Source organism: Exophiala xenobiotica (genome assembly GCF_000835505.1).
Source record: "Exophiala xenobiotica strain CBS 118157 unplaced genomic scaffold supercont1.2, whole genome shotgun sequence".
In the NCBI taxonomy this organism is placed as follows: Eukaryota; Fungi; Ascomycota; class Eurotiomycetes; order Chaetothyriales; family Herpotrichiellaceae; genus Exophiala; species Exophiala xenobiotica.
In genome coordinates, this window is record NW_013562493.1 from 708,132 (window position 1) to 733,113 (window position 24,982).

General features: G+C 51.2%; 11 protein-coding genes across 11 annotated transcripts; 6 read left to right on the forward strand and 5 right to left on the reverse strand.

The window, feature by feature from the left end:
- Nucleotides 1–299: 299 nt before the first annotated feature.
- Nucleotides 300–1,538, reverse strand: PV05_02454 (uncharacterized protein). Its single transcript, XM_013463028.1, has 2 exons — nucleotides 1,258–1,538; nucleotides 300–1,198 (listed from the first exon to the last, which is right to left on the reverse strand). The coding sequence occupies exons 1-2, from the start codon at nucleotides 1,315–1,317 to the stop codon at nucleotides 695–697; spliced, it is 564 nt and encodes a 187-aa protein (XP_013318482.1). The 5' UTR covers nucleotides 1,318–1,538; the 3' UTR covers nucleotides 300–694.
- Nucleotides 1,539–2,421: 883 nt separating this feature from the next.
- Nucleotides 2,422–4,203, forward strand: PV05_02455 (uncharacterized protein). The gene has a single exon (XM_013463029.1). The coding sequence runs from the start codon at nucleotides 2,535–2,537 to the stop codon at nucleotides 4,098–4,100; it is 1,566 nt and encodes a 521-aa protein (XP_013318483.1). The 5' UTR covers nucleotides 2,422–2,534; the 3' UTR covers nucleotides 4,101–4,203.
- On the reverse strand, nucleotides 4,037–4,923 carry PV05_02456 (uncharacterized protein). Its single transcript, XM_013463030.1, has one exon. The coding sequence runs from the start codon at nucleotides 4,874–4,876 to the stop codon at nucleotides 4,262–4,264; it is 615 nt and encodes a 204-aa protein (XP_013318484.1). The 5' UTR covers nucleotides 4,877–4,923; the 3' UTR covers nucleotides 4,037–4,261.
- Nucleotides 4,924–5,083: 160 nt separating this feature from the next.
- On the forward strand, nucleotides 5,084–7,061 carry PV05_02457 (uncharacterized protein). Its single transcript, XM_013463031.1, has one exon. It carries the CDS (start codon nucleotides 5,274–5,276, stop codon nucleotides 6,444–6,446), a length of 1,173 nt encoding a protein of 390 aa, XP_013318485.1. The 5' UTR covers nucleotides 5,084–5,273; the 3' UTR covers nucleotides 6,447–7,061.
- Nucleotides 7,062–7,118: 57 nt separating this feature from the next.
- PV05_02458 (uncharacterized protein) lies at nucleotides 7,119–8,855 on the forward strand (the record flags this gene model as incomplete). The annotated part of the gene is made up of 4 exons (XM_013463032.1): nucleotides 7,119–7,347; nucleotides 7,403–7,463; nucleotides 7,532–8,021; nucleotides 8,088–8,855. The coding sequence occupies 4 exons, from the start codon at nucleotides 7,119–7,121 to the stop codon at nucleotides 8,853–8,855; spliced, it is 1,548 nt and encodes a 515-aa protein (XP_013318486.1).
- Nucleotides 8,856–9,011: 156 nt separating this feature from the next.
- PV05_02459 (uncharacterized protein) lies at nucleotides 9,012–10,505 on the forward strand. The gene is made up of 2 exons (XM_013463033.1): nucleotides 9,012–9,574; nucleotides 9,664–10,505. Exons 1-2 carry the CDS (start codon nucleotides 9,261–9,263, stop codon nucleotides 10,319–10,321), a joined length of 972 nt encoding a protein of 323 aa, XP_013318487.1. The 5' UTR covers nucleotides 9,012–9,260; the 3' UTR covers nucleotides 10,322–10,505.
- PV05_02460 (uncharacterized protein) lies at nucleotides 10,462–14,511 on the reverse strand. The gene has a single exon (XM_013463034.1). It carries the CDS (start codon nucleotides 14,363–14,365, stop codon nucleotides 10,967–10,969), a length of 3,399 nt encoding a protein of 1,132 aa, XP_013318488.1. The 5' UTR covers nucleotides 14,366–14,511; the 3' UTR covers nucleotides 10,462–10,966.
- A 986-nt stretch (nucleotides 14,512–15,497) lies between these two features.
- Nucleotides 15,498–18,852, forward strand: PV05_02461 (uncharacterized protein; the record flags this gene model as incomplete). Its single annotated transcript, XM_013463035.1, has 5 exons — nucleotides 15,498–15,575; nucleotides 15,981–16,389; nucleotides 17,814–18,214; nucleotides 18,335–18,651; nucleotides 18,726–18,852. 5 exons carry the CDS (start codon nucleotides 15,498–15,500, stop codon nucleotides 18,850–18,852), a joined length of 1,332 nt encoding a protein of 443 aa, XP_013318489.1.
- A 46-nt stretch (nucleotides 18,853–18,898) lies between these two features.
- Nucleotides 18,899–19,764, reverse strand: PV05_02462 (uncharacterized protein; the record flags this gene model as incomplete). Its single annotated transcript, XM_013463036.1, has 3 exons — nucleotides 18,899–19,430; nucleotides 19,519–19,646; nucleotides 19,708–19,764. 3 exons carry the CDS (start codon nucleotides 19,762–19,764, stop codon nucleotides 18,899–18,901), a joined length of 717 nt encoding a protein of 238 aa, XP_013318490.1.
- Nucleotides 19,765–20,269: 505 nt separating this feature from the next.
- Nucleotides 20,270–21,316, forward strand: PV05_02463 (uncharacterized protein; the record flags this gene model as incomplete). The annotated part of the gene is made up of 4 exons (XM_013463037.1): nucleotides 20,270–20,512; nucleotides 20,593–20,660; nucleotides 20,724–20,854; nucleotides 20,935–21,316. 4 exons carry the CDS (start codon nucleotides 20,270–20,272, stop codon nucleotides 21,267–21,269), a joined length of 777 nt encoding a protein of 258 aa, XP_013318491.1. The 3' UTR covers nucleotides 21,270–21,316.
- A 253-nt stretch (nucleotides 21,317–21,569) lies between these two features.
- PV05_02464 (uncharacterized protein) lies at nucleotides 21,570–24,756 on the reverse strand (the record flags this gene model as incomplete). The annotated part of the gene is made up of 4 exons (XM_013463038.1): nucleotides 21,570–22,827; nucleotides 22,873–23,154; nucleotides 23,225–23,439; nucleotides 24,220–24,756. The coding sequence occupies 4 exons, from the start codon at nucleotides 24,754–24,756 to the stop codon at nucleotides 21,570–21,572; spliced, it is 2,292 nt and encodes a 763-aa protein (XP_013318492.1).
- Between the last annotated feature and the right edge of the window lie 226 nt (nucleotides 24,757–24,982).

Here is a 24,982-nt window from a genome sequence, read left to right on the forward strand (position 1 = left end):
CGAGGCTGGCGTTGAAAGAGAGAGTTTGATGGCGCCTCGTACTGACATGAAGTTGCGACCCCACTGTTCCCATGCAGAGTAAGCTCATGACCTCCTTCAGCTTCATAACCCACACTCGTACCAGAGACAATATCGGAATTCATAGGACATCTCACTTCATCTTCCTCAGCGTTCTTGTTGAAGCTACTACCACAGGCGCTTGTCATGGGTCACTTTATGTGGTAAATGGTTTTCGAGTTCCACGGTTTCAACTAGCTTGCGATATAGGTCGGACATCTGCATGTGCAAGCCAGCAGTGCCTGCAGAGTAAGGTCTAGAAAAAAGGGAAAATACACGGACATCGAACAAGAAGTCTTGAGCAGAAAATTGCCGTCCCTTTGACTTTTGGAAGCCACTATGTTTTAACACTACACATGCATTCATAGCCAAGCCCGGGAAGTGTTTCGATTGGATCGAGTAGAGTCGTGAACGTTGAAGTAGTAGTAGTAGGTTCTCGTAAAAGTAGCGACAATGCTGATCGTGCTGGCACGCATGTTGCACAAAGTCAGCACTTCGTGATGTGGTTGTCGTGGCCATTTCTTCGTCTTTCGGTTCGAGGCATCAGCGACGAGGTGTGATTGAAATTGTCTGGACATCTCCAGCACAAGTTCACTGGATTTGCCAGTAATCGGAAAGCCCAGATGATTTAGGACGTTTAAGCACCATCACCCCAGATACCAACCACCCCCATAGCAAAGCCAACACCAGCAATCCAGCTCCTTACCTTCTGCACTTTGCGCTCCCTGCTCATCTCCATCTCAACCTTCTCTCCATTGACCTGATCTTCGCTTCCGGAAGCTTCTACTTCGATATAGCCGCTGTCCGAGCCGCCGGGGCTTGTGCCTCTGGCGACGCTGGCTTTGCTTCTGCTCGATCGAGCTCTCAGGTTCGGGAACCTGGACAATCCGTTGTACCAGTACTCCACACCCTGTCCACCTAGAAATGCGACCAACGCTGTCCAGAGAAGGTAGGGGTGGCGGCCACGTGGGGAAGCGAGCGTGAAAGCTGTGAGGAGTGACAGCGATGAGATGGAGGCTAGGGTGAGGATATGTCGGGTCGATCGTGTCTGGATCGTGGCGAGTGTGCGTGCGGCAAGAGAAGCAGAGGGTAGAAGGGCGAGGGATGGAAGGGTTATGGTCGTAAGAGTGTAGGATGTTCCCTGCTGCAGGTTAGAAGGACGCGGACTCGGTGGGCATCAGCCGTTGAAGTGACACTTACGGTCAGGAGACCAAGGGATATAGTCCCGACGAATTTGGTGATGCTTATCGGGCAAGGCATCTTTGTAGAAGTGTTGTTAAAAGGGGACGAAGGGTGGTCTGAAGAGATGTGGCGGAAAAGAGCTGACGTAGCTATGCGATGGCGGACCTCATGAGGTTGATGGTCGCCTAGTTTTTACACTGTTGACGATGCCTGGTGATGCAGCAGGATCACTGTGATAGCCGTTCAAGCATAGTCAGGCTCAAGCTTGAGAGGTCTCGAAGGACTGCTATGCAACAACTCGTGAATCAATGTCGAGAAGGTCGTAGAACCGGACCCTGTATGATCCTGGTTGGCGCAATAGCACAGAAACGCAACCGTAGAATACTCCGGCGAAGCATACGGCTTCATAATGCCAACAGTCGAGTGGCGTGTCTACGAGATTCGGGATATCGATTCACCACTATTGACCCTACAGTCCGAAGTCACACCTTTTCCTGATTCACGAGCAGATCAATCCACCAAAGTAAAGCATATTCCGTATGAATCATGAACGGTTAGATAGTGGCTTGGAATTTCACCTCAGGCTTGGACGACTTTTCATCATGAGACCACGTCGCAACTGCAGCTGAGCGATACCCACAAGGCCGCGCTCCTTGACTACTTTCTTGTGATGGCTCACGAGGAGCCCCTTTAGGGCACCTTGACTTATTAGCCATGGTCAGATAGTCAGGCCTCGAGACCATAACCTGCCGATAATCTCTGCGTGTGCCATACTCTCGTACGTCGGAAGCTAGAAACAATTGCACCCTGTCCAAAGAATTGTACAGACTGTCTCTCTCGCAAGCTTATCGCAAATCAACCCAGTAAGTCTTGGGATTCTTCAAATATTGTCCACCGCCCTGCTACTAGCCGGGGGGTTTTAGAAGATTCACTTCAAGATCATTATTATCGAATTTTTGCCTCAAGATCATTATTACCGTGGCGTTGATTCCCAAATCTACCGGTTTTCTTCACAAACTTTCGATGCCGCAGGTCCTCGGCCATTTGTTGACCCAAGATTGTCCACGTCTTACTTACCAACACACTTCTCAGGGAACCTTTTGTCTCACCTGTGAGTCACCTTCTATCTTCCTGAACTTTACCCGCTTTAATCGCGTGCCATCGTTCCTTCAGTCAAAATGAGTGAAGGACTGGAAAAACACATTGAGCAGCACCAGAAGAAGCTCAATGCTTAGCAGCGTCGACGCCAGAATCAAACAGACCACTCCAAGGCAAGCTTCCAGGTTGCGTCAACAATGACGAGTGAAGCATTTTCAACAGCTGCTCCAGAGCGAGCGTGCTCCTACAACCTTGAACTTCGCCAGCTTACCCAAAGTAACGCTATCGAAGCTAGACGACTGAAAAATAGTTCAGACGAACACAAAAATGCCACATATGATGGTCAAGAGGTGGAACGAAAGAGGATCAAACAGCATTGCCGGAATAAGCTAGAGCTTTGTGCGTCCAAGATCAAAGAATTAAAATTGGCACGAGAAGCGCTGGAAGAGTTAGAAGGAGGGATAAGTGCAGAAGAATTGGAAGCCAACGTCAAGGCGCTTGTGACGATCGAGAGAGAAGCTTACATCTTGAGGATGCAGCTACCACGGCTCGCTGCACTCACGCTCCGAGCAAGTCACCAAGTACTGTCGGAAGCCTATGCCATGGCACTCGTGGCTCTCATGAAGGAGATTGTGCCGTATGGCATCGACAAAGAATTATGGCCATCTGGAAGAGAAAATATTGACCAAGAAGCTTTCAGGCAAGGCTTGCATCAGATCTACGAGCCTGGATGCGGTGACAAGGATCGTCGGTGGTGTCCTATTTCTTCTCCTCTGTACGCAGGAAGGACGTTCAAAAAGGCTGATGTGAAAGCTGCACACCTGATACCGTATTCTCTTGGGGAGGTGAACTGTGCGTACCTGTTCGGATTACCGATCGAGGAAGGCTACGAAGCACTCTGGAACCCGGGAAATGGTCTGATACTTCACAAAGATCTGGAAAAAGCGTTCGACCGTGCAGTTTTTCAGATTGTACCTGCAGTTGGCGAAAATCAGGAAGTCCTTTTTAAGGTGGTCGTCTTGGATACCACTTATCCAGAATATCACTTAGAGCCAGAATATGGGATCAAAGAGATTGAGGGCCAGGAGTTGAAATTCAGAGATGGGGTCACCGCAAGACCGAAAATCGAATGTCTCTCCGTCTCAGCAGTCTTGGCCGCCTTGCGACGGAGGCGGTACGCATGTCATGGTTGGGCAAATGACTACAAGAAGCTTTTCAAAGACGTGGCATGGCCTAAGATCCAACTCGATCTCAGAAAGAGCACTCTCCGGGCTCTTGCCGCCGCCTACGGTGACTCGGTGCGCTTCGAAGACCTTGTCCAGCACGAGAACATCAGTTTAAAGGAAAGCAAGATTGCAACAGCCAGTTATGGTGATGAAACTGATGAGACTATCGCCCTCGGCCTTGCCGTATCTACTGGAGCTCCTGCTGGCTCCACAGCTTTCCCTCTATATGAGGACATCGACTACGATGAGGACGTCTATTATGATCGCGACAAAATGGAAGAATTGGTAGAGGAAAATACCAAACTTGAGGAGAAGAACCGGTGGTTGGAGGTTGACAAAGATTTCATCACGTCAAAGCATCAGAAGAAAATTGCAGAACTTCAGAAGCAGATCGAGGACTGTAACGAGAAGCATCAAGATGAAATTGATAAGCTTCAGAAGAAGATCAAGGAGTGCAACGAGACCATCGAGAAGAGCAATGAAGAGCTGAAGATATATGGTGTTATGGTCGAGCAACTGCACCAGATGGTACTCTAGCGATTGCGCGTTGTCGAGCGATGGGACCGCGTGCTGTGAGATGGACAGAGTGCACAAGTATGAGTAGCTATCGCAGCCAGAGTTGAGGCTGATTCATTCTGTCTAGCGTAATGCCTGTTTTGGTGTTGAGACCTCTACTGGCTGAAGGCGCAAGCTTGCCGTCAATTTCCCTTTGCCTCCTTCGACGCCTTTCTTGCTTGGAATCCGTGCAGGATAGCGTTTTCTTGCTGTAGGCCGGTGAATTGGAGCTCCATGTTACCTACACGTCGTGCCTTGACCTCTTCCTCCGTAGCCCATACATAGTTCTGATGCTCGCGTGGATCTAGCATGACGTTCAATGCACCATTTGTGCCCCTTTTCGCTTCCACTAAGAAGTGGAATTTGCAGACTAACTTGCCCGACCTCGTGAGAAATACCTGACCCTCACCAACTTCGGGGCCGATAGTCTCTGCAGTGAGCCCAGCCTCCTCCCACAGCTCTCGTGCTACGCTGTGGAGAATCGTTGGGTCTTCAGGATCAGTTGCGCCTCCGGGAACTTCCCAACGATTTGGCGCGCTGTCGTCTGGGGCGCGCTGGACGAGCAATATACGCTCTGGCTCAGACGAATCGAATATCAAAGCCCCGACTGCGACGTAATTGAATTTTACAGTTGCGCCTGACTTGGTCTTCCGGCCGGGGTCATTGGACACATACGTGTGAAGGTTGACCGCAAACGATGAGGTGGTTGGGTGACTGGTGAATCTAAAGGTCGGCTCCTTTGGCACCGAGTCAGGCATCCTTCGGAGTCTCAAGAAGCCGACATTCGTCGCCAGTCAGCTCCGGGTCAGCATCGAGAGGGAGCGTGGACTGTGTAAGGCGACCGACATCAAACTGATCATGGCTCGGCTAACTTACTTGTGTAACAGGTCGGACTCGGAATTGAAGGTGCCGATATCGCGCTGACGACATTGACAAGTGTGACAAAGTACATTGGCGTCGACACCATCAGACAGCGTGAGCCGACTCTTGCTTAGAAATTTGACCATCTCTAATTAATATCTTTGTCATCGATGCTGCTATTTCCTCCGTAGTAGACACTTGTGCGCTCCGTCCGTGTAGCACTCAAAGGTATTACATTCCTCGACGCAATCAACACAAGGCGGCTCTCACCATGATAACGACATAGTCTTCATCATGACGCAGAAACCCGTTCTCATCTCAGGTGCTGGCTTGGCCTCTCTTCTTCTAGCTCGATCTCTTTTACGCTCTCATATCGCTTTCCAAGTCTTCGAACGCGATGCATCTATCAAATTCCGTGGCCAGGGTTACCGCCTACGCCTTTCGTCCGAGGGTCTTGATGCAATCGAATCCGTCCTCGACCCTGAGGCGTTTCAGCGCTTCTACGATCGCTGCGGGAAAACAGGCGGCAGCGGGTTTGCAGGATTTGACGCTGTGACAGGCGAGCTGCTGGAGGAGAACAAGATGGGCGAAAACCTCGGTTCGCGGGAAGGGAAAATCGTAGGCATCGCCCGAGGAGATATGCGAAGTCTGTTTATGGAAGGATGTGAGGAGTATGTGCATTTCAACAAGCACGTCAAGGGCTACGAGTTGACTGATGATGGAATTCGAGCCATCTTTGCTGACGGCACGAAATCTGTCGAGGGGTCTCTCCTGGTCGGCGGTGATGGTAGCAAATCGAGTGTGGCCAAGCAGGTGTCCGGCGGTCGGCTCAAGGTCTACGACACCGGTGCAAGAGGCATACATGGGCAAGCACCTACGACGGCATTTAAAGGTCTCGGGGAGGGTGTTTTCCGGCTGGTTGACGATACAAAACTTGAGGGTCGGCTCTCCCTCATCACCAACGTTCGTCCCAACGATATGGATGACCCGAATGTCGAATTTGGCTGGACCCTCGCGGGCGTGCCTGGTGTCATCAAAGCTCCTAACGACGACTACACGATCATCGGAAAGACTGCAGCTGAAATTGCCAAATCGCTCACAGCACCTTGGCTTCCTCGCTTTAAGCCGTTGTTCGACAACATGGTTGAGTCGGAAGCAGCTTTTTGGAAGATAACTTGTTCAACTCCGAGCGGCGTTCCAGATTGGCCCAACGAACCCAGAGCGACGCTAATTGGAGACGCTGTTCATTCAATGACTCCAGCTGGTGGAATTGGTGCCAATACAGCCGTGCGGGATTCGGCATTGCTGGGGCGGTTGTTGCACGAAGCTGGTGGAAACAAGGACGGCGTGACGGCCGCCTATGAGAGAGAAATGAGAGTATATGCCAGCGAGGCCGTAGCGCACAGCTACGCCATGGCATCGAAGCAGATGAAGGTCCACATTGACGAGTCATCTCAGGCAGTCTAAGCAGAGCCGATGCGTCAAGCTTGAGAGACTCCCGAATGGCTTCGCCTTGTCAGCAAAGCTTCTTCCCGATTCAGGAATCCATGGCCCTTTGTGAGCCTCTGGCAGAGCAAACGAAACACCTAACGGCCGGAAGGCTGCTCTTGCTAATCGGTGATCATACCGATGCTTATTCCTGCCCTTTGTCCGTCTATGATCAATCTCACTACTCGGGAATCTCCTCCTTACATAATTCGGGAAGCGCCCGGTGAGCACTCAGCAGCACGTCCTGTCAGCGATTGGGGACAAGAACTCCTGCTTTTTACAACCACACCCGTCAGTATAGTGTCACATAAAACATGCCTATCATTGAACATCTGATCCACATGTCATGAACGCTACAACTGCCGGTCACACTGAGGTTCTTGAATAGGACATGATCACAACCCAGTCATCTCTCAATCGAGCATTGTCTAGAGTCGGATGGGTGACCGCGTCAGCTTCGCGCTACCTGTTGTCAATCTATGGAGCGTTGCAGAGGAACTATTCTCCTGTCGGTCTGCTCAAGTCGAAGAAACTGATTTTGAGTCAGTAAGGTCGCTCTTCGTAGACGGTAGAGTTAAATATGTGCTTTCCGCCCACTGTGAGACTTTTGTCACCGACCCTCATCCCTCCTTTCGATCTGTTTTCCTGACAATGTCCTCCTCTATTCCCTTCATACTCTCATCATCGGCATTAAGCATTGCTGTGCTCGTGCTCCCAACGTATCTCGTCCTCAAAACCTTGTACCGGCTCTACTTCCATCCCCTTTCCGGATTTCCGGGACCGAAGCTTGCGAGCATCACGACGCTGTATGGAGCATATTATGACCTTCCTCCTCACAGCTCGTATGTAAAGAAGCTGGTGGAGCTGCACGATATATATGGTAACTCCAGGTCCTATTCCGTTGGTCTTGAGTTGCCGTTAACCACATCTTCCAGGTCCCATTGTGAGAGCTTGGCCAGATTGCTTGCACATTCGAGATTTGGACGCATGGCATCAGTACGCCATCACATACTCCTAGGGCACCCCAAAGGGTAAAGAAGGCTCAGCGGCTAAATGATTCCCAGGGTATACAAACCAGGCTCAAAGTTCGAAAAAGATCCTTCTTTCTACCGCGACCCCGGGACCGAGTATTCTCTGTTCCAAATCACGAACCGTCAACATGCAAAACTTCGCAAAGACATGTTACAGCCGTTCTTCAGTCGCGGGGCCATCCAGCGTTTGGAATCTTCAATCCAAGACAAGATCACCATTTTCCTTGATAAGTTGAAAATAGCCAGCGACGAAGACAAGGCTGTGGATCTGACGCTAGGCTTTCCGTGCCTTACGGGAGATATTGTCATGTATTATTGCTACCAGAGGACATTCGGAGCCCTGGAGGCGCCGGATTTTCAGTTTGAAGCCATCAAGCACATCCAGGACTTCTTCGCGTTGCTCCAGGCGGCCAGGTACTTTCCCAACTTCTTCAACTACCTGGACAGAGTGATTTCTCGGTTGCCGCTGGCGGTCCTGAAGAAGAATGCACCTGCCGTGGCTGCCACCTTGTGGATCCGAAACGTGAGTATTACCCATAGACACTGTCGGAGCCATCCTGACATTAAACAATCTAACCATTCTCATCAGCAATGTCGCGAACGCATCCTTGAGCTTATGGGACGGCCGAAAATTCCACAACCCGAGCACCAATCCACTTCAACACCTACTGTTTTCGATACGATGCTCAACCCGGATACCAGCAAGGGCCAATACACGCCGAGTGAACGTGGATTGACCGACGATGCCTTCCTCATGTTTGTAGCAGGCACGGACACTACCGCGAACACCCTCTGCTACGGGACCTGGCATGTACTGCGGGATCCAAAGATACAAGCAAGATTGAAGGAGGAATTGAAGAAAGCAATGCCCGATAGGAACGCAACACCTTCGTGGGCAGCACTGGAAAGTATCCCTTATCTCCGCGGAGTGGTCAAAGAGGCACTTCGCTTTGGGTACGGTGTGCCTGGCCGCGTCCCTCGTATCGTCCCTGACTCGGGTGCCGTGCTCTGCGGACAACGTATTCCAGGAAGAACCAGCGTAGCATCCAGTGCTTACATATACCACACAGATGAGAGACTCTTTGCAAACGCGGGCGATTTTCGACCAGAGCGATGGTCGGAAGAGGCGCACAGTTCCGAACTGGAGCGGCGCTTGCTGAGCTTCTCTGGCGGACCCAGAGGTTGTTTGGGCATGAATCTGGCATATGCGGAGCTGTATATTACCTTTGCGCGGCTCTTTCGGCGGTTCGACCTTTCTATCTGCGAGACCATTGACAAAGACATGATTTGGGACGATTGTTTTGTGCCGAAGAGTCGGGGACATTTCAGGATCAAAGTGCACGAAAGTTGCGATTGAGGATGCAAGAAACGGTCCGTTTGTTTTGATATTTGTAAAAGCAGCCAGACGTGGTGCCCTATCAGTCATCGTCCTTATCACGTGAGTCTTTCACTAATCAGCTTGTCAGCTCCCTTGGCACGGATAATTTCTCCGTCTTCCCCACGCTTTCCTGCTCCCTCGGTCACTGCCTCGGTGCCGTGTCATTCAAGGTCAATTACTCCGTACACCAATCTCACTGCTACCATCAGTGTTTACGGCCGTTGCTGGATCTGTCTGGAATATTATAATACGACGCAGCCTGCATCAGTCCAGCCCACATCCGCCTGCACTCTTCCTGCGCTCTATCATCACTCCACTACTGACTGCGTCCGACGGCCCTTGTTGACCCTCGACTTCCCCATCTCTCACGCGCCCTCCGCACTCATGCCTCGACAGAAACATGAATACCTCTCGTCCGTCTGGCGGGATGGCATCTTCACCGACAGAGTCGTCTTCTGCACCGGTGGAAATGGGAGCATCTGCTCCGCGCAGGTCCGGGCGCTCGTCCACCTAGGTGCCAACGCATGCATCGTTGGCCGCAACGTCGAAAAGACCGAACGCATGGCCAAGGACATCGCGACCGCCCGTCCTGGAAGTAAAGTCCTCGGCATTGGAGCCGTCGACGTACGCAATGTCGAGAGTCTGCAGAAGTCAGTAGACACCTGCGTCAAAGAGCTCGGAGGCATTGACTTCCTCATGTGAGTTGTCAACCCCATGATGCCCCCGTTGAATGCTCCCCACGCGCGATGCCCGACACCACATTGACACACCACTTTGCAAAATGTAGTGCCGGTGCAGCGGGCAACTTCCTCGCGCCTCTCTCCCAATTGTCGCCCAATGCCTTCAAATCGGTCATGGACATCGACATCCTAGGCTCCTACAACGTAACGAAACTCGCTCTCCCACACCTCGTCGCCTCTGCAAAGAAACACAACTCCTCATCGTCGCTGCCGCATTCCTCCTCGAGCGGCGGCGGCCCAGGAGGTCGTATAATCTACGTCTCCGCCACGATCCACTACACCGGCCTGCCCATGCAAACACACGTCGCAGTCGCCAAAGCCGGCATCGACGCGCTGTCCGCAAATGTTGCCATCGAATACGGACCCCTCGGAATCACAAGCAATATCATCGCCCCAGGACCCATAGCTGGCACCGAGGGTATGGACAGGCTGTCCAAGGAGCACAAATCCGGCGGTGCCAATATAGCCAAGCGCATCCCGCTCGGTCGATGGGGGTTTATCAAGGAGATCGCCGACGCAACGGTGTTTCTGTTCAGTGATGCAGGGAACTACATCACGGGTGATAATCTAGTCGTGGACGGCGGTGCGTGGCGGACGAGTGGTGGCTCACCTGGCGGTGACTTCGCGTACCCGGATTTCATTCTTTCTGGGGCAGAAGTCACTGGTGTCGGCGGGGGCAAGAGGAAGTCTGGGGCGAAGCTGTAAATGGTCAAGCGAGTGGATGTCAGCTGATATGTTGAGAGTGTTCACATGCAAGCGAATCTCAAGCGGCTGGCGTTTCTTCAAGGAGTCGAAGGGTTTTCCTATGGGCAAAAGAACGGAGTTTTGGAGTATGTGCAATTCTCCTTAGACCAGAAACTTATGAATCGTACTGGCTGACTTATACCTATGCTCTCTGTCAGTGCTCCACGCTCCTACTCTCCATATCCATGCGCTAGAACACAAAAACTAGAAACACCCGGACCATACCACTGCAGGGGCATGATTCCTTGTCTGGTTGGGTCTGTGCTGTTCGTCAACTCCAATCGCCCCTCTCTGCTCTGATGGTCAACACGTTGATAAGGTGAGAAGATCACATCAGATCATTTTATGCTTTCGAACCGCATCCCCTCAATTCCAACGATATGCCTGATAACAACGGCACAGGACAGCACCCTACCCCAAGAGCCCTGTGCACTATCAATCTCTTCTTGGCCCTTCCCAGCCATCAAGATCGATATCCTCGACATACTCAACCTCAGTCACACCCCCTGGTCTCGGCTCTTGCTCTTCCGCATCATAACCTGACGACGGTCCAACCGGCAACTCAGGCCCCTCCTTAAACGACCGAGATATTGACAATGTCAGCCCCTAACTGTTCTGCCAATTCTCAATACTCGTCGCGTCTGGCGTTATCCACTGCGGTTGCGGTGCCGGCATCGGAGTGCCGCTTCCTCCTGCCACTTGTCCCTGATCAATTCCTACGGCGCCGACACCATTCATGCCAGCGTAAGACCCACCATTAACACCCATGGCTTCCTCGCCAAACGCAACGTCGTCCGTTCCATCGCCGATACGCAGACCAGCCAGGCCCCATCCTATGGCGTCAAGCTCACGCCGGAAAAAGTCTCGTTCATCGTCGTCAATCTCTTGGCCAACTTCATCTTCGTCCTCGTCCTGGTCAGTGTCCGAATCTCGATCTGGAATCTCGACTTCAATATCCTCAACATCAACTTCTTCATCCTCTGTGGCAGTTGGCATGACGGGCCCCTTGCTCTTATCCATTGCTGGCTTCTTCCCCTTTGCTTTTGCCTTGCTGCCTCGTTTTCCCCGCCTCATAACTCCCGGATACACGCGTTTTTGCCACCAGAATGTCAAACCTCTCAAGGCCCATTCCAGCGGTACCGCCTCGTCGACCTCGCCCTCGACGCTGGCGTCGTGCATGCCTGCCAGCCATTCGTCCCTCAGTTCAGGGCGGCAATGCAGGTATATTGCCGTGATGACACGCATGTTGCTTTGTCGCCACTTGCGGCCGCAATAGGGGACCTGGGACTTGAACAATTTCAAGACGTACAGGCGCAATGTAGGATCCGGCACGCGGAGGACTCGGCGGAGAATCTGAGATGATTTGAACTGTACAAGGAAGAGGATGCGGTGAGATTTGCCGCGGGTCAATTTCTGGAGAACTCTAAGCAGGTGAATAGCTGTCTGAAACTGGCGGAATGAATAGGTCGTGATTGGCGTGGCTGGAAGAGGACCGAGTGGATTACCAAGTTCATCGACCGAGGGACGTGCTTGTCCATCCGCTCCTTGCTGTGCCGGATTCGGCTCAGAAGGTTGTCCATCAGGTTTGGAAGTCGGAGACCTTCTATGTCGCGAAATAGGAGGGGGCATTGCTTCGTCTGCGCTCGAGGTTTCCGATCTGTCATCCGGACTCGTAGGGGATAGTGGAGGATGATCGGAATGGACGTGACAGTAACGCCACACGCTAAGGTCGTCTCGGTCGTACTTGAAGGCCACGAGATCTTCCAAATTCTGATGAGCAAAATACTTGAGCGTCAGCTGGATGTAGTTAGAGTCCAGCAGTAGTTGTGTCATATACTCGAACTTCAGAATGTGCGACACTTTCATCCATTTCAGTAGCAAAAAGATGGCCCCTGACACCGCTTTCTGGCTGATCTCTCGAGACCGGACATTATCAAGATCTTCCAGAGTCATGTCAGCTGGACGTGGCGGTGGTGGTGGCATCGGCAGGGTCTGGGCTTGGGCCATATTGGAGTTCGATTTGGACCGGTTGAGACCTCCTGTTTGCGCCGAGTCTTGAAGACCGCCGTTCCTAACAGCAATGTCTTGTACGTTGGTGAGCATGACTTTCATCATGACGATTACCAACGACTGCAGATCAGGCAAAGCTTGCTGGAAAAACTCTTCCACGGCATCCATACGAGAGCGTAGATCAGGCTCTAAGCTGTCAAGCTCGTTTTCCTCATTAGCACCTCCATCACCCAAATTGGAAACACCGCTCTGGTCGGCACGCCAGCCCCTCTCATATTTTATGAAGAGATCTCGCTCCTTCCAAAGCTGACGCATCGCCCTTGTCATCCTCATCCGACTTGCGAACAACTCTCCAGCTTCGATGATTGAGAAAGGAATATCACTCCCATCCCATTTCTTTCCCACCATCAGGTCTTGTATCTCTGTCGAACCCTTGCCGCCAATGGTGTTGCTTGAGCTATCTAGGGGAGGATAAAGGAAAGGAAAGTTCTGATTCGTCTGATAGTTCTGTTTCTTCCCGGCCTTGCCACCTGGTCCGATTGGTGATGGTGGAGGGGAAGGGGCCGGAGTCGCAATGTGAACAGGTTGATGAAAGATGGATCCCCTGGTTGCGGCACCTGGCATAGCTTGTACCGCTATGCCCGGCTCTGGTCGTGTCTGTTGCGCCAATGGCGGCAGCATTGTTTTCTGATCAACCTCCAGTGGTATTAATGGCAGTGGAGGATTGTAAGCAGGATATTTCGAAGTTATCTCTTGCCTGAACTGATGGTAGTCCAGAGGAGATGCGGTAAGGACTGGATGCGCAGCATCAGCAGAGAATGAGTCAACCCGTGGTTGCAGGATGCGTTTTATCTTCTCCAAATGTTCCGTCAGGTCGCCAAACAGAACGAGGATCGACTTCCAAAGCAGTTGTAGTGCATGCATTAGGGGTATATTGTATGATTCGTCCCATCGTAATCGTGAAATAATGCTGGTGAGAAACACGAGAAAATTAGGCTGTAATGAAGCGATCGACTGCCGTAAGTCTTTTCCAGCGGGTGTATTGATCCTAACTCTTGCCGACTCAAGCAGGAGGTAGAAACATGAGAGGCACAGACTGAGTTCCCGATACTCCCTCTCGCCAAAGGCTCCGTCACTCAAATCCTCGCCATCGGCATTCTGAGGTGCACGGGTAGAATCAGGAGCCTTCGCAGCTTGGACCAGACGGGCGTACAGTTGGGGTATGAGCGCATTTTGTTGGATTTCGTCTGCTCCTTTGTGCATCCACTGCACTTGGACCGCATTGGTTCGATCAGCTTCCGGTTGAGACGGTGACTCAACATCACCCACCTCATCCTTCGATTCTATGCCAGAGGTCACACTCCACACACCTGTCAAGATGTAGAATACACAACAGAGGGCGTCCAGACGGGTGTTGTAGTACGTATATGCCAGCTCCTCTCTGAGGTTTGAAAGGAAAAGCTGCCGATGACGGTCATTCACGGCAATGAAAGTCGACTCCTCGGATATCTCCTCTTCCTGACAGAAAGATTTCCATCGCTGTTCGAACGCTTCACGAGACGCCAATAGGTAATCACGATCTTGCTCTAGCTCCGTATAATGGAACCACTCGTCGACCTCGTGCTCGAAGTCTTCAGCATCGCTGTATTGAAAGGCGTATGCTTGCTGCTCGGGCTTCGGGAATTGGCCGACCAGCTGCCTTAATTGTGGTAAACTCAGTGAGTCTGTCGGATCTGGTTGTGCTGGCGGAGCTGGTGGAGCTGGTGGCGGTTGAGAAGGTGGTGGGGGTGGTGGTGCAGTGCCCTCGCGTCTTAAGGCTGGGCGTGGTGGTGCCTTAGCGGTGCCCACGGCAGGAGCACCATCAGAGGGACTCAGAGCGCTCAATGGTAGTCCCGTGCTAGGGGACAATATGGAAGTTCCCGAGTCGACTTCATCAGCTCTGACGAATAAGTGTTGTGGTTGTGGGAGTTCGTCGCTCGGTTGATCGGAGGCCATGGATGCAGATTACCGGTAATTGAGGAGCGCCGACCGAACAATCTGTATTCCTCATCTCCATCAAGTCCTCTCCCACTGGCAATCAATGTACAATCAAGCGCTTATTATGGAGACATAATGGCGGGAATATTGTGCTATGTTCGTGTAGAATCGATGGGAAAGTGAAAAGGCCGATGGGACTTACAATCGAAGCACTCCAGAACGAGATCCGCCAAGATAAGTCAAAACTGCTCGCGGCTCACCCCCGATCGGGAAACAGGGTGATGCCGCCCTTGCTCACCCCTGGCTCGCGCGAGCCGGGTGAGCGATCACCCTCGACTCGCCGGTCGTGGGGGCGAGATTTAGGTAGGACGCGATTGTCCACTGGCGGTGTAATGGTGAGACGCTGACGCCTGGTTGATAGATAATACATCCCTAAGCCCTTTGTTCATTGGACATCCCAGCTGCGTAAAGCCGTACGAAAGCAGCGTCGTTCTAAGCACCACTGCTCGATATCGGATGTTCAAGCAGGTTGTCCTGCCACACTCAACTCGCCTTGAGTTGTAGACAGAGACCCCGATCTGTCTCTGCTTTCACCTCCGCATGTTTGTTTCGAGGACCCATGATATACCCTCCTCCGAGTTTTCAGTCTCGCTCAAGGCTTTATGAGGTTGTCCGCCCTACGAAGCGCTGCGCGAAGCCCTGTCTACGCCGATTACCTGCCTCTATCTACGAGACCCTGGGCTAGATTCCTCTTTATGAGCGAGATGCCTCTGTTGCGGCACAGAGTGAAACAGAAACAGAACGGCTGCGACTCCAATCACTTAACTTGAACACTCTACAACGACCCACCATAAATCCATGCAGTCGCCGTCGTGACGAGGCCCACTGGCACGCAGCCTCACACTGCACCACCGATGGAGTGATCCGCGGGTACGTCCAGCGTAGAACCAATGGCAGAAATACTTCACGAGCTGAATGACCAACGTACAAATGAATTGAGACAACTGGGGTAGCGAGTTGCGCTACCGTGGACATGGCGGCATATTCATGGGAGGGGCTGTCGAAGATGGACCTCCGGTGGTATTGGTAGCGGCATGGTCTCTGGCCTGGAATCTGCCTTGCCGAAGGCTGACGCAGAAGCGGAGACCACATGCAGAAAGAAAGAGGCGTTGAAGGTGACAGCGTGGACAAGGAGGAATCTCGACATGGATGCGCTCCCAAGGGCTCGGTACGTGTCCCTGGCTTCGTGGATCTAGGCATCAGTGCTTCCTCCAAGGAGGCGGGACACTGCAGTTCAGGGCGGGCAAAAGAAGACGTTTCAGAGGCTCATACTCTAGCTACCAGTTGCAAGGCAGCAACAACACAACTACAGCAAAAATCGTTCAGTTTCGGCTTAACTACGTGTCAGAATCTACTTTACACGATCAAGACGATAGGAGTCTTGTCTTTATGATGAGCTGTAGAGGCTGGCCTCGTGCTGTGATTTTGGCAGGGGGCCATGCACGAAATCATGTCGATATAGGCGGATCCAGTGGACGGGCAACTCCTTTCCCTGCCTATCAGCCACCCATAACTGTCTGAAATGTCCTTTGAGACATCCTTCCTCGCTGACCTTATTTAATCTCGACCTAAGAGTCGCATACCTACTTCGGAACTATGTCGCGACCCTGTCTTGGTGGTATCTCTCAACTATCAACGGACGGAAGTGTACGAAGCCACCGATTGTCGACTGTTCTACACGCTCGAGCATCTGTCTAACGCAGGTCAAATCTGGGTTACCGTGGCTGGACAAGCGTTTGGCGTGACCGACACCAAGCCCTACTCATTATGTGTGGACGGTAGTACTAACCACAAGAGTAGCTTAAGTGGTAATGCCACGCTCTTTCACGATGGCAATCCAACTAATGTGACGGATTTCGTATCTTCGTGGACAAGTGGAAGTGGCAGTGAGAATGGGACCACTCCAGTGGATCTCAACCCAGCCAACAGAGGCAAACCCAACGACGCCGGCAAATTACACGTTGGCAGTCTCTGCGCTCTCTGTATTACCGTGTTCGCGGCTCTGATGGCATTGTGAGAGCGTTGATCCTGTACAACGCGGAGTCGTTCGATAGCAAGTAGCAAGACTCCTGGCAACATCTTGCACTAGTGGTATTGCCTTCTCAAGAACGAAGCTTGTTCATGTACGTTACTCGTCAATTAGAATAAATGCCCTGAGCTTCTGTCGCGTAAACTATTGAAAACGATCCCAATGCGGAAGGGGCTGTATTTGCATTGTCCCACGCCTATCCATCCTTGGAATTTGGACACTGCATTCAGGGTTTGCCGGTTGGTAGAAAGGGCAACGATCGTCTTGGAAAACCGCAAACTACACCTCGCCTTGCACTCGCTGTCTGAGGAAGGACCGTTTGCACAATTTTCCACTCCCGCATGATCTTTCGTCGTGCACTTTCATGCCCAAAATCCCCTCGTAACCTGTCATTGTCTCTTGTGTTGGGAGTGTGAAGACCAACTTGTGCCTGAGTGGTGGTACTGTGCGGAGGATAGGATCGCGAGTTACGGGAGTCTCGCCGATGATAATGTCGCCATCGTCACAAAAGGTGAAGTTCGGGTATCATCATGATAGGGTGTGGGCAGAGGCTCGATATGCCAACAGCGTCGCTTAAGATGCGGAGGGGGTTCTTTGACTGTCCCTTGACTCGAGCCTTGTCTGGCCACGCCCTTGAGTCTGCCGACTCTTCTATGTTTTTACTGCATTGGTGATCTCGATTGGTTTCGAGAACAACCTGGTCATATTTTTACAGACAGTGTGTCCCTCTGTGCAAACTGGCATGCTTTGCTATTAGGCTCGGAAGCAATGGGCGTAGGTGTGTGAGCGTGTGATAATTGAGGTCTCTGACCTGTCTTTCGAGGCGCCAAGGAGTGTAAAGACACTCTTACGCTAGTCCTAATGCCTTCGAGTGTCTAGTACTGCTTCGAAACCTATATTTATCTCTATATAGCCTAACGAGCCGCCTCTAGTTGAATAACAGCAAGTCCTCCCCCAATAATCACAAGCGGACCTCACATCACCGATACGTCTATAAGGCTCGAAGACCATTACTTTGCTTTCGGCCTGCCTTCCCCATATTAGTAGTACTTGCTTTCGTTTGAGTGAATCCATCCAGGCCAACGTCAATTTCCATACCATACTGCACTCAAAGTTGAATTGCATCGATTTATCTCTATGGCAGATTATTCCCAGTATGGAGGCATCGATCCAGATTGGCTCGCCTTAAATCTCGAAGCCGATCCAGATTTGTCCCACCTGACTATGTTAGAGCTCCAAGCTCTTACCAACAAACAACGAGAGGAGGCATCCAGCCCATCCGTGAATACTGCGAGCAAGTGGCCCTCCCTATCTAACCAAGTCACCCTTTTTATCTTGCTCTCTTAGCTTGGGCTCCTCTGACTTCGCTCTCCTCAGATGACGTCGAGTTCCGTGACGTTTCTCTCCCCGTCGGCGATACACAAGAAGTATCCCTACGGATGTACAAGCCCTCTGATTGGGATAAGACGGAGACTGTTAATCAGGCGCCGACTTACCTCTGGTTTCATGGTGGTGGATTCCTCTTCGGCTCATTGGGTACGGAAGACGCGCATTGCATCCGCCTGGTCCGGCATCTACACGTCGTAGTTGTCAGTGTCAACTACAGACACACGCCGGAGTATGTCTGGCCCATTCAGCGAGAGGACACTTGTGCAGCAACAGAATGGGTATTCCAGAACCTGGACCTTTTGGGACGCGATGTAACCCGTGTGATTGTCGCTGGGGCTTCGGCCGGTTCCTTATTGGCAGCAGCGGTAGTCATCCAAGACATTTACACAGTCAGTGTTTGAGGCCTCTCCAGTAACATTTGTCTCTTGTGGAGCTGGCATTCTGTGATGGATTTCCTTCCCGCCACAAACAATGACTTTGACTGACGTTATCGGGCTTCCCACAAACAGCGAAATTCATCCCGTTTCTGCGGTCTCATTCTCGATATTCCCCTCCTCGGCAACTCAACTCGGTTTCCTACTTCTAGCATACAGGCGGGAAAGCTCTCTCTCGAAGAATGCAAGCTAGCACCTTTGTTACCCCTAGCGCGACTCCAGTTCTTCGAAGATCTTCTTGGTGACGCAGCACTTCATGATCCAACCTATAACGTCCTTGGGGCGGACGAAGAGATCCTGAAGGGTTTCCCACCAACTCATTTCCATGTTGCTGGACGCGATATCTTGCGAGACCAAGGCCTCCTGTTCGCTGAAAGGCTTAGATCAGCAAGGTAAGTTCCCCTACTGTCACGGCATGGAACTTGGAGAGAATGCTTGCTCACACTGAATGACCTGTAATTTCTAGCATTCCGACCACTGTCGATATCTATGCAGGACTGCCTCACGGATTTCGAGGATATACGACGCTTAATGCGACAAGGAAGTGGATTGAAGATCATGTTGCTGCGGTGAAGCGGCTAGCTCGAGCATAAGGAAAGATGACTTAAAACTATAAAGTAATTCCTTTTGAAGGATGTTTCAGGATATCGTGACCTTGCCGCCCTTGATGTGGCCAATGCCATCTGACCACGCCGACACCTCGGTCCTCCCCGCCGAGGCCCTTACTTCGTCGCTGAGCTTTTTGACGTCGGCCGACCTTGCCTCAAAAGCCTCCTTGGAGTCATAGCGTTCAAACACGACGATTGGCGCCGCACCGTCTTTTCCAGAAAGATCTCGCTTGACCATTGGGTAGAATGACTGCACATGCTCATCCTCCTCGCACATCTTGGCCAACTTTTGCAGCTGTACGAGCAGTGCGTCCCGCACGTCCCTCGCCGAAGTGTAATATTTCGTGAAGACTGCGTAGCTGGCCAACTGCGTGACGTCGTGAAGGAGCACGTCAGTCTCGCCTCGGGTCAAGAAACCGGCAGAACCATTCGACCGGGTAGGCCGGTAGAAAATCAGCTCCGACGGGCGTATGAATAACTTCTTACTGGTTCCCACTGCACGCATGTTCTTGTACGCGCTACCGGCACGGTGGTCTTGGACGAGGGATTGCTCTCGCTGATATCTAGTTGTTTGGTTAACGATGTACTTCTGAAGTGTGATGCACAGCAGATGTCGTCAGCGGCCCAAGTGCTCCATGGAATCGCACTTACACTTCCAGTCCATGGACTAGGTTTCCTTCACGATCATTGTCATCTGCTTTGCGGTACCAGATGTAAGCAATGTTCTCGTCTTCATTTGTGAATGTTTCTCGAGCGATGGCGTTAAATAGCCCGAGGACCTGCAGGAAAATCAGTTCTCTGCATAGGTATATTTATGTAGGCCATAGATTAGTCACATACCCTCTCCTTGTTCCCTTCCGTAGCGAGTGGGACTTCCAGAGGTAATGCGAATGCCATGCTGCCAGTGACAACAGGCTATGTGGCTGGTTTCCGTCAGCCAGTCTGTTCCTTCTATCCCAGTCTCATCAAGATTCTCCTCGATACAGGAGCATTTGCATCAAACATTCGGTCTTTGTCGTTCAGAGCAATAACATAAACCGTCAAGGAAAGCCTTCAAGTTAAACAGCTTGGCGCTTTGAGCAAGGTTCGAACTAGCATTGGCTTTTACTGCCTCCCTCACGAATGGTTGTTAACCCCATCGAAACCCCCTGACAAACGGAGGCAGATTGAGCGATCTCCGCTCAGAAAGCCGGGGCTTCCCGGCGATATGATCTCCGACCCCATCTCTCACCGCGCAAATTATAGGTCCCGTGAGATTCTGAAACGGAAGTAATTGGAACATCCGAGTTAATCGCAGACAAGCTGCACGCCATCATCGGTTTGGTCGAGTCAAACAGGTTGGGGTTATATTCCGAAAGATATATCACTTTTGCCTCTAAATGCGCATAAGCATCAAGCGACCATGTCTCTTCTCGACGAACAATTCATGGCGTCTCTCGCTAGCCTCGCCAAGCCTGTCGAAGGCAGATTCCGTTGGTATTTGACCGCAGTCGTGGCAATCGGTGCTCTTAATTATCCAGAGGAGATACCTGGATTCTACAGAGCTCTGCTGGAGCGCTATATTCCCGAAGCGGAGCAAAAGAAGGAAACGCGCAAGATTGTCGAAGGATTGACCAAAGTCTGCGGCATTCAAGGGGCGGCCAAGGTACGCAACTGAACTGATCGAGACGATGATGTATCGTGTGCGAATTTCCGGTCCTGATCAATCTCTGACCGTTGACAAAGACTGGCAATGCAACTCGTGCCCTGGCCACGGCAATCCCTGGTCACCTTAAAGATGACAAAGTCTACAGGTCTGTTGACCGGGGAAAATATTCTCTGAACGCTACATACTGACGCAGATCATCAACTCATAGAGCCGACCAGACATTCGAGGAGGCGCGACAACGAGGACAGCGAATGATCCGCAGCATCTATGCACCAAATCCTGATTATGATGGCACACTGACCAAGGCCGCTGCGCCCGACTACTCGTGGATTGTAACAAGTGAGCTCTGAAACTCTTCCCACTTTTCCCTTTTTTGGTAGAATGGCCTTCTGACGAAGCCGCGCCCTATTTCTTTTCAGATCTATTCTACGGCTACATTTTCTCTTTCGATGAGATTCTGGGACCCTTGGAAACGGGCCAGGTGATCATCGCAACTCTCCACGGCATAGACTGCCAGGAACAGTTGAAAAACCATATGATTGGGATGATGCTGAACGGTGCTGAGAGAAAGGACTTGTTTGTCTTGCGAGACATAGTCACAGCAATTGCGCAGCGCCTGAATGTGAAGTTCAAGGGAAACACCCCAACAGTGCCGGAAACCCCGATTCCGAAACCCGTGAACACAGCAGAACAAAATCCTCCAGATAGTCTGCCCAAATCATCAACATCGTTGGTGGCTGATCTAGATGATTAAATTTCAATAAGTGGCGGTGTAGCAGTCTAAACAGACGTGCAATATAGCTAGCTGATAGGTGAAAAAAAATTCTCAAAAAGTGTTTTCATGTCGAATTGTGAATTCAAAGGCTGATTCTCGTCATTTCCACATGAAAACCAGTGTAACAATATGCCTTCCGAGAACCTCCAAGATGTTGAGTGTCTGGATGTGTACGACTAGTACACTGAAGATAGCTAAAGCTGATTCACGCTTCCGTTGATTCCTCAATACCACCGTCTCTCCCTACATTCCTTAACTAGTGGTGCATCAAGATATGTGCTAGTAATGTATCTCTGGCAGCACCTCCAAATTCCAGTACTCCTGGAAATCCAAGGTCTGCGTGTCCCCTATACTCCGACCATCGAGCTCCCGAACCGTGAAGCCATTGCCTAGCCAAGACCAGGGTTTCTGCGAGTCTAGAGCTTCCAGCTCATAATCTTCCCACCTCGGATCTCGTAAGGCCTCCGCGAAATGGTAGCAACTGCCTCCATACAGCGCTACTACCTTACCATCGACAGTGCCGCGCTTGTACCAGCTTCGACAAGGAGCTACCCAAACAGTCTTCTGCAGCATAGCCTGGAGATACTCATTGTACTGCTTGGTCACACTAGCCTTCACCTCCATCGACTTGATGCCTTGGGTTTGAAGCTTGTTGATACATTGGTAGATGTAGATCCCGGTCATCTGAATGGCTTGCACCAAGGAACCGTTCGATACAGGGCTATTGGGCCCGATGAAGGTGAAGTAGTTTGGGAACCCGGGCACAGTAATTCCAAAGTACGCTTCCGGATCATCTTTTGACCATTTGTCAGCTAAATCCACCCCACCTCGGCCGATGAGAGGGAATCGGGGTTTAAATGTGGTATCGAAGCCCGTGGCACAGAAGATAGCATCCACCTCTTTATGAGAGCCGTCTCGACAGCGGATCCCCGTCTCAGTGATGTGGTCTATGTTGTTCCACCAGCTGTCAACATTGTCACGCACCAAGGCCTCTAAGAAACCGGGTCCGGGAGTCACTCGTCGGCAGCCCACAGGAAAGTCTGGCAGGAGCCATTCAGCTATACGGGAAGCTTTTGGCGAACCTCCGAGCCGTTGTAGCATCTCTGCTTTGAAGTAGGTATCTGTCTGATGCTGGGCTTCGGGTCCGCTCATGGACTGTTTGAATGAATCAATTCTTTTGTTGGCCAATGCCTGCCGATGTCGTCGTAGGTACTCAGGATCCTTCGCAAAGCGCGTGAGCTCGGACTCTGCATAGTTGTATTCAGCATCCATCTCGGGCTCTTCTTTTGTTGGTTTTAATGCACCAGGCCCAGGCGCAATCCAGGTCGACGAGCGCACGAAGAAGTCGACATGTTTGGCTCCAGGGGCGACCTTTGGTAGAATTTGAACACCAGAAGATCCGATGCCGATCACAGCAATCGTCTTGTGAGTCCAGTCGTAAGACCGATCCCATTCAGCGGAATGAAGCAATTTGCCTTTGAAATTGTTGATGCCGGGGATGTTGGGCCATTTCCAGGTGCTGTATATCAAGGATGAGCTTATCTCGAAGTAAACGTATTGTTTCTACCAAGGTCTAGCTTACCTCAGGACGCCTCCAGCGTTGATTAGCACGTCGCATTCGTCTCTGAATTCTTTCGTCTCGTTCTGAACTGTAATCTCCCATTTACCATCATCCTCTTTCCATTCGGCAGCAGTCACAGTATGGCGGAAGGCCATATACTTCTCGCAGTCGTACTTCTTCGCAACCCATTTCATGTAATCGTAGATTTCATCTGAAGTGGCATAATAGTTTTTCCATGCTGGGTTTGGTGCAAAACTATACCCATAGTTGTGTGCTGGGATATCACATTGACAGCCAGGATATCTGGTCGCGAATATGTCAACACCACGTGTATCGCAAATTACTACTAGGGACCGTCGAATAAAGTGCTTACCTATTCACAAGCCACGTCCCTCCCAGGTCATTCTCCTTATCGTAAATTTGAAACTCGACGTTGTGGTCTTTCATCTTCTCTCCAGCGATGATTGCCATCATCAGGCCGGAATAGCCCGCTCCAATGCAGATAATGCGAATCGGTCGGTGAGTACCGATAGGGCGATTGGTGACCGGCATTGGATCAGGGGCCAGTGATCCCATTGTTTCTGGCGTCTATAGTAATAGTAAGTTAGGACTTTGTAGATCGGTGTTGGCTGTGATATCACAGAACTGTACTCCGTAGCTAAAGCAAATATCTGGAACCTGTACTAGGACTCTCGGCTTTGGTAATTGCGACTTGATTTTCTCGAAAAATGGGTTTGCAATACAGTCTATTTTGTCTCGCTCACGCCACAAACACAGAGACCTCGGCTTAGAGTCGTGATAGACGGACATACAGATCTGGAGATGATGACTAGCCTCCGGACATCTCATCTCCATCTTCGACTCGTGGACCCGTGGAGCTCTAATTTCCCGCCGCTATAGCACTAGGCACCTCCATCGAGGCTTGGTGCACAGGAATCCCTCAATCTCTCTGCACGTACTCCAAGGGACGGCTATCCCTCATGTCCTTGGGTATCCTGGTCTTCCCAGCGCATCACCTTGAATCATCAGGCAATCTACGTTCACGCTCAAGATAGCCCAGTTCTTGATCCGGACCTCCGAATGTGGTGTTTGCTATTGTGGTGCCCTCAAGTGCATCGCTTGTTCAACCAGAATTGACACCTCTAGATATTAGTGTTTGTTTTAGCTATCGATTGCGTTCTAGTGCTTAAGTTTACCATAGTCTTGGAGCCGTTCCAACGTCCTCAGAATCAGGGTCCTCCAACACAGTCTTCATGTCTCAATGACCCATGTTCTTCGATGATTTGGTCGGCTGAGGTTCTGTCCAACCTTCTTCGTCCAAGGATGCGATACAGATAGTTTCCAGTTTGGTCCTCCAAGGTCATTTACTTCATCATACTGGTGTTGAGCCAGAAAAGATTCCACAATTTCTGCCTGATCGCCTTGTGTCCAGAGTAGCTTGTACCGCGTGCCTACACGCCAACCCTTGACTGTAGCCAAGCGGGGCATATGTTCTTGGGTGTACCAGTTGTGGTAGTCTTTGATGATCTCCGGTTGGTCGATTGGCGACATGCCGACTTGGACCACCTGCTTGCCCGGTGGGTACGCTTCGCCATCGACATCTTGACGGAAGTCGTAAGAAATCCTTTCAAATACGTTCCAATCGGACTTGTTCAGCGGATATGTTGGATCGTTCCTCAAAACCTCGATCAAGGCTTTGTCAACCTTGCCAATATCTTTTACGGGGATGAAGTACTGGAGTTGATATGGTTTGCCACCGAGCCCGGGCTCATCTGTGGCAACGTACTTTACGATGTTCTGGACCCCCTGAATTATCCTTCGGATTGTTTGCTGCCAGGCATCGAGTGCCGCACTGTCTGCGGAATCCCGAGGGTCGATGTATAACAATATTGCTCCGGCCACCATGGTGTGCAATGCGGTAATCAGCAAGACTGCGATACTTTCTTCTGAATGAAATGGTGGCCAAGACTGTATTCTATCAATGGGGAATTGCAATGCTCAAATCTTGCAGGTCGAAGATCCCGACCAGAGCAGCATGGAATGAGATGATGCAGGGGAAGCAAATGTCCTACCGCCGAGGTAAAGCACGGCGTTCAGTTCTCCGTGATCTTACCCCCTTGGTATTAGTTGT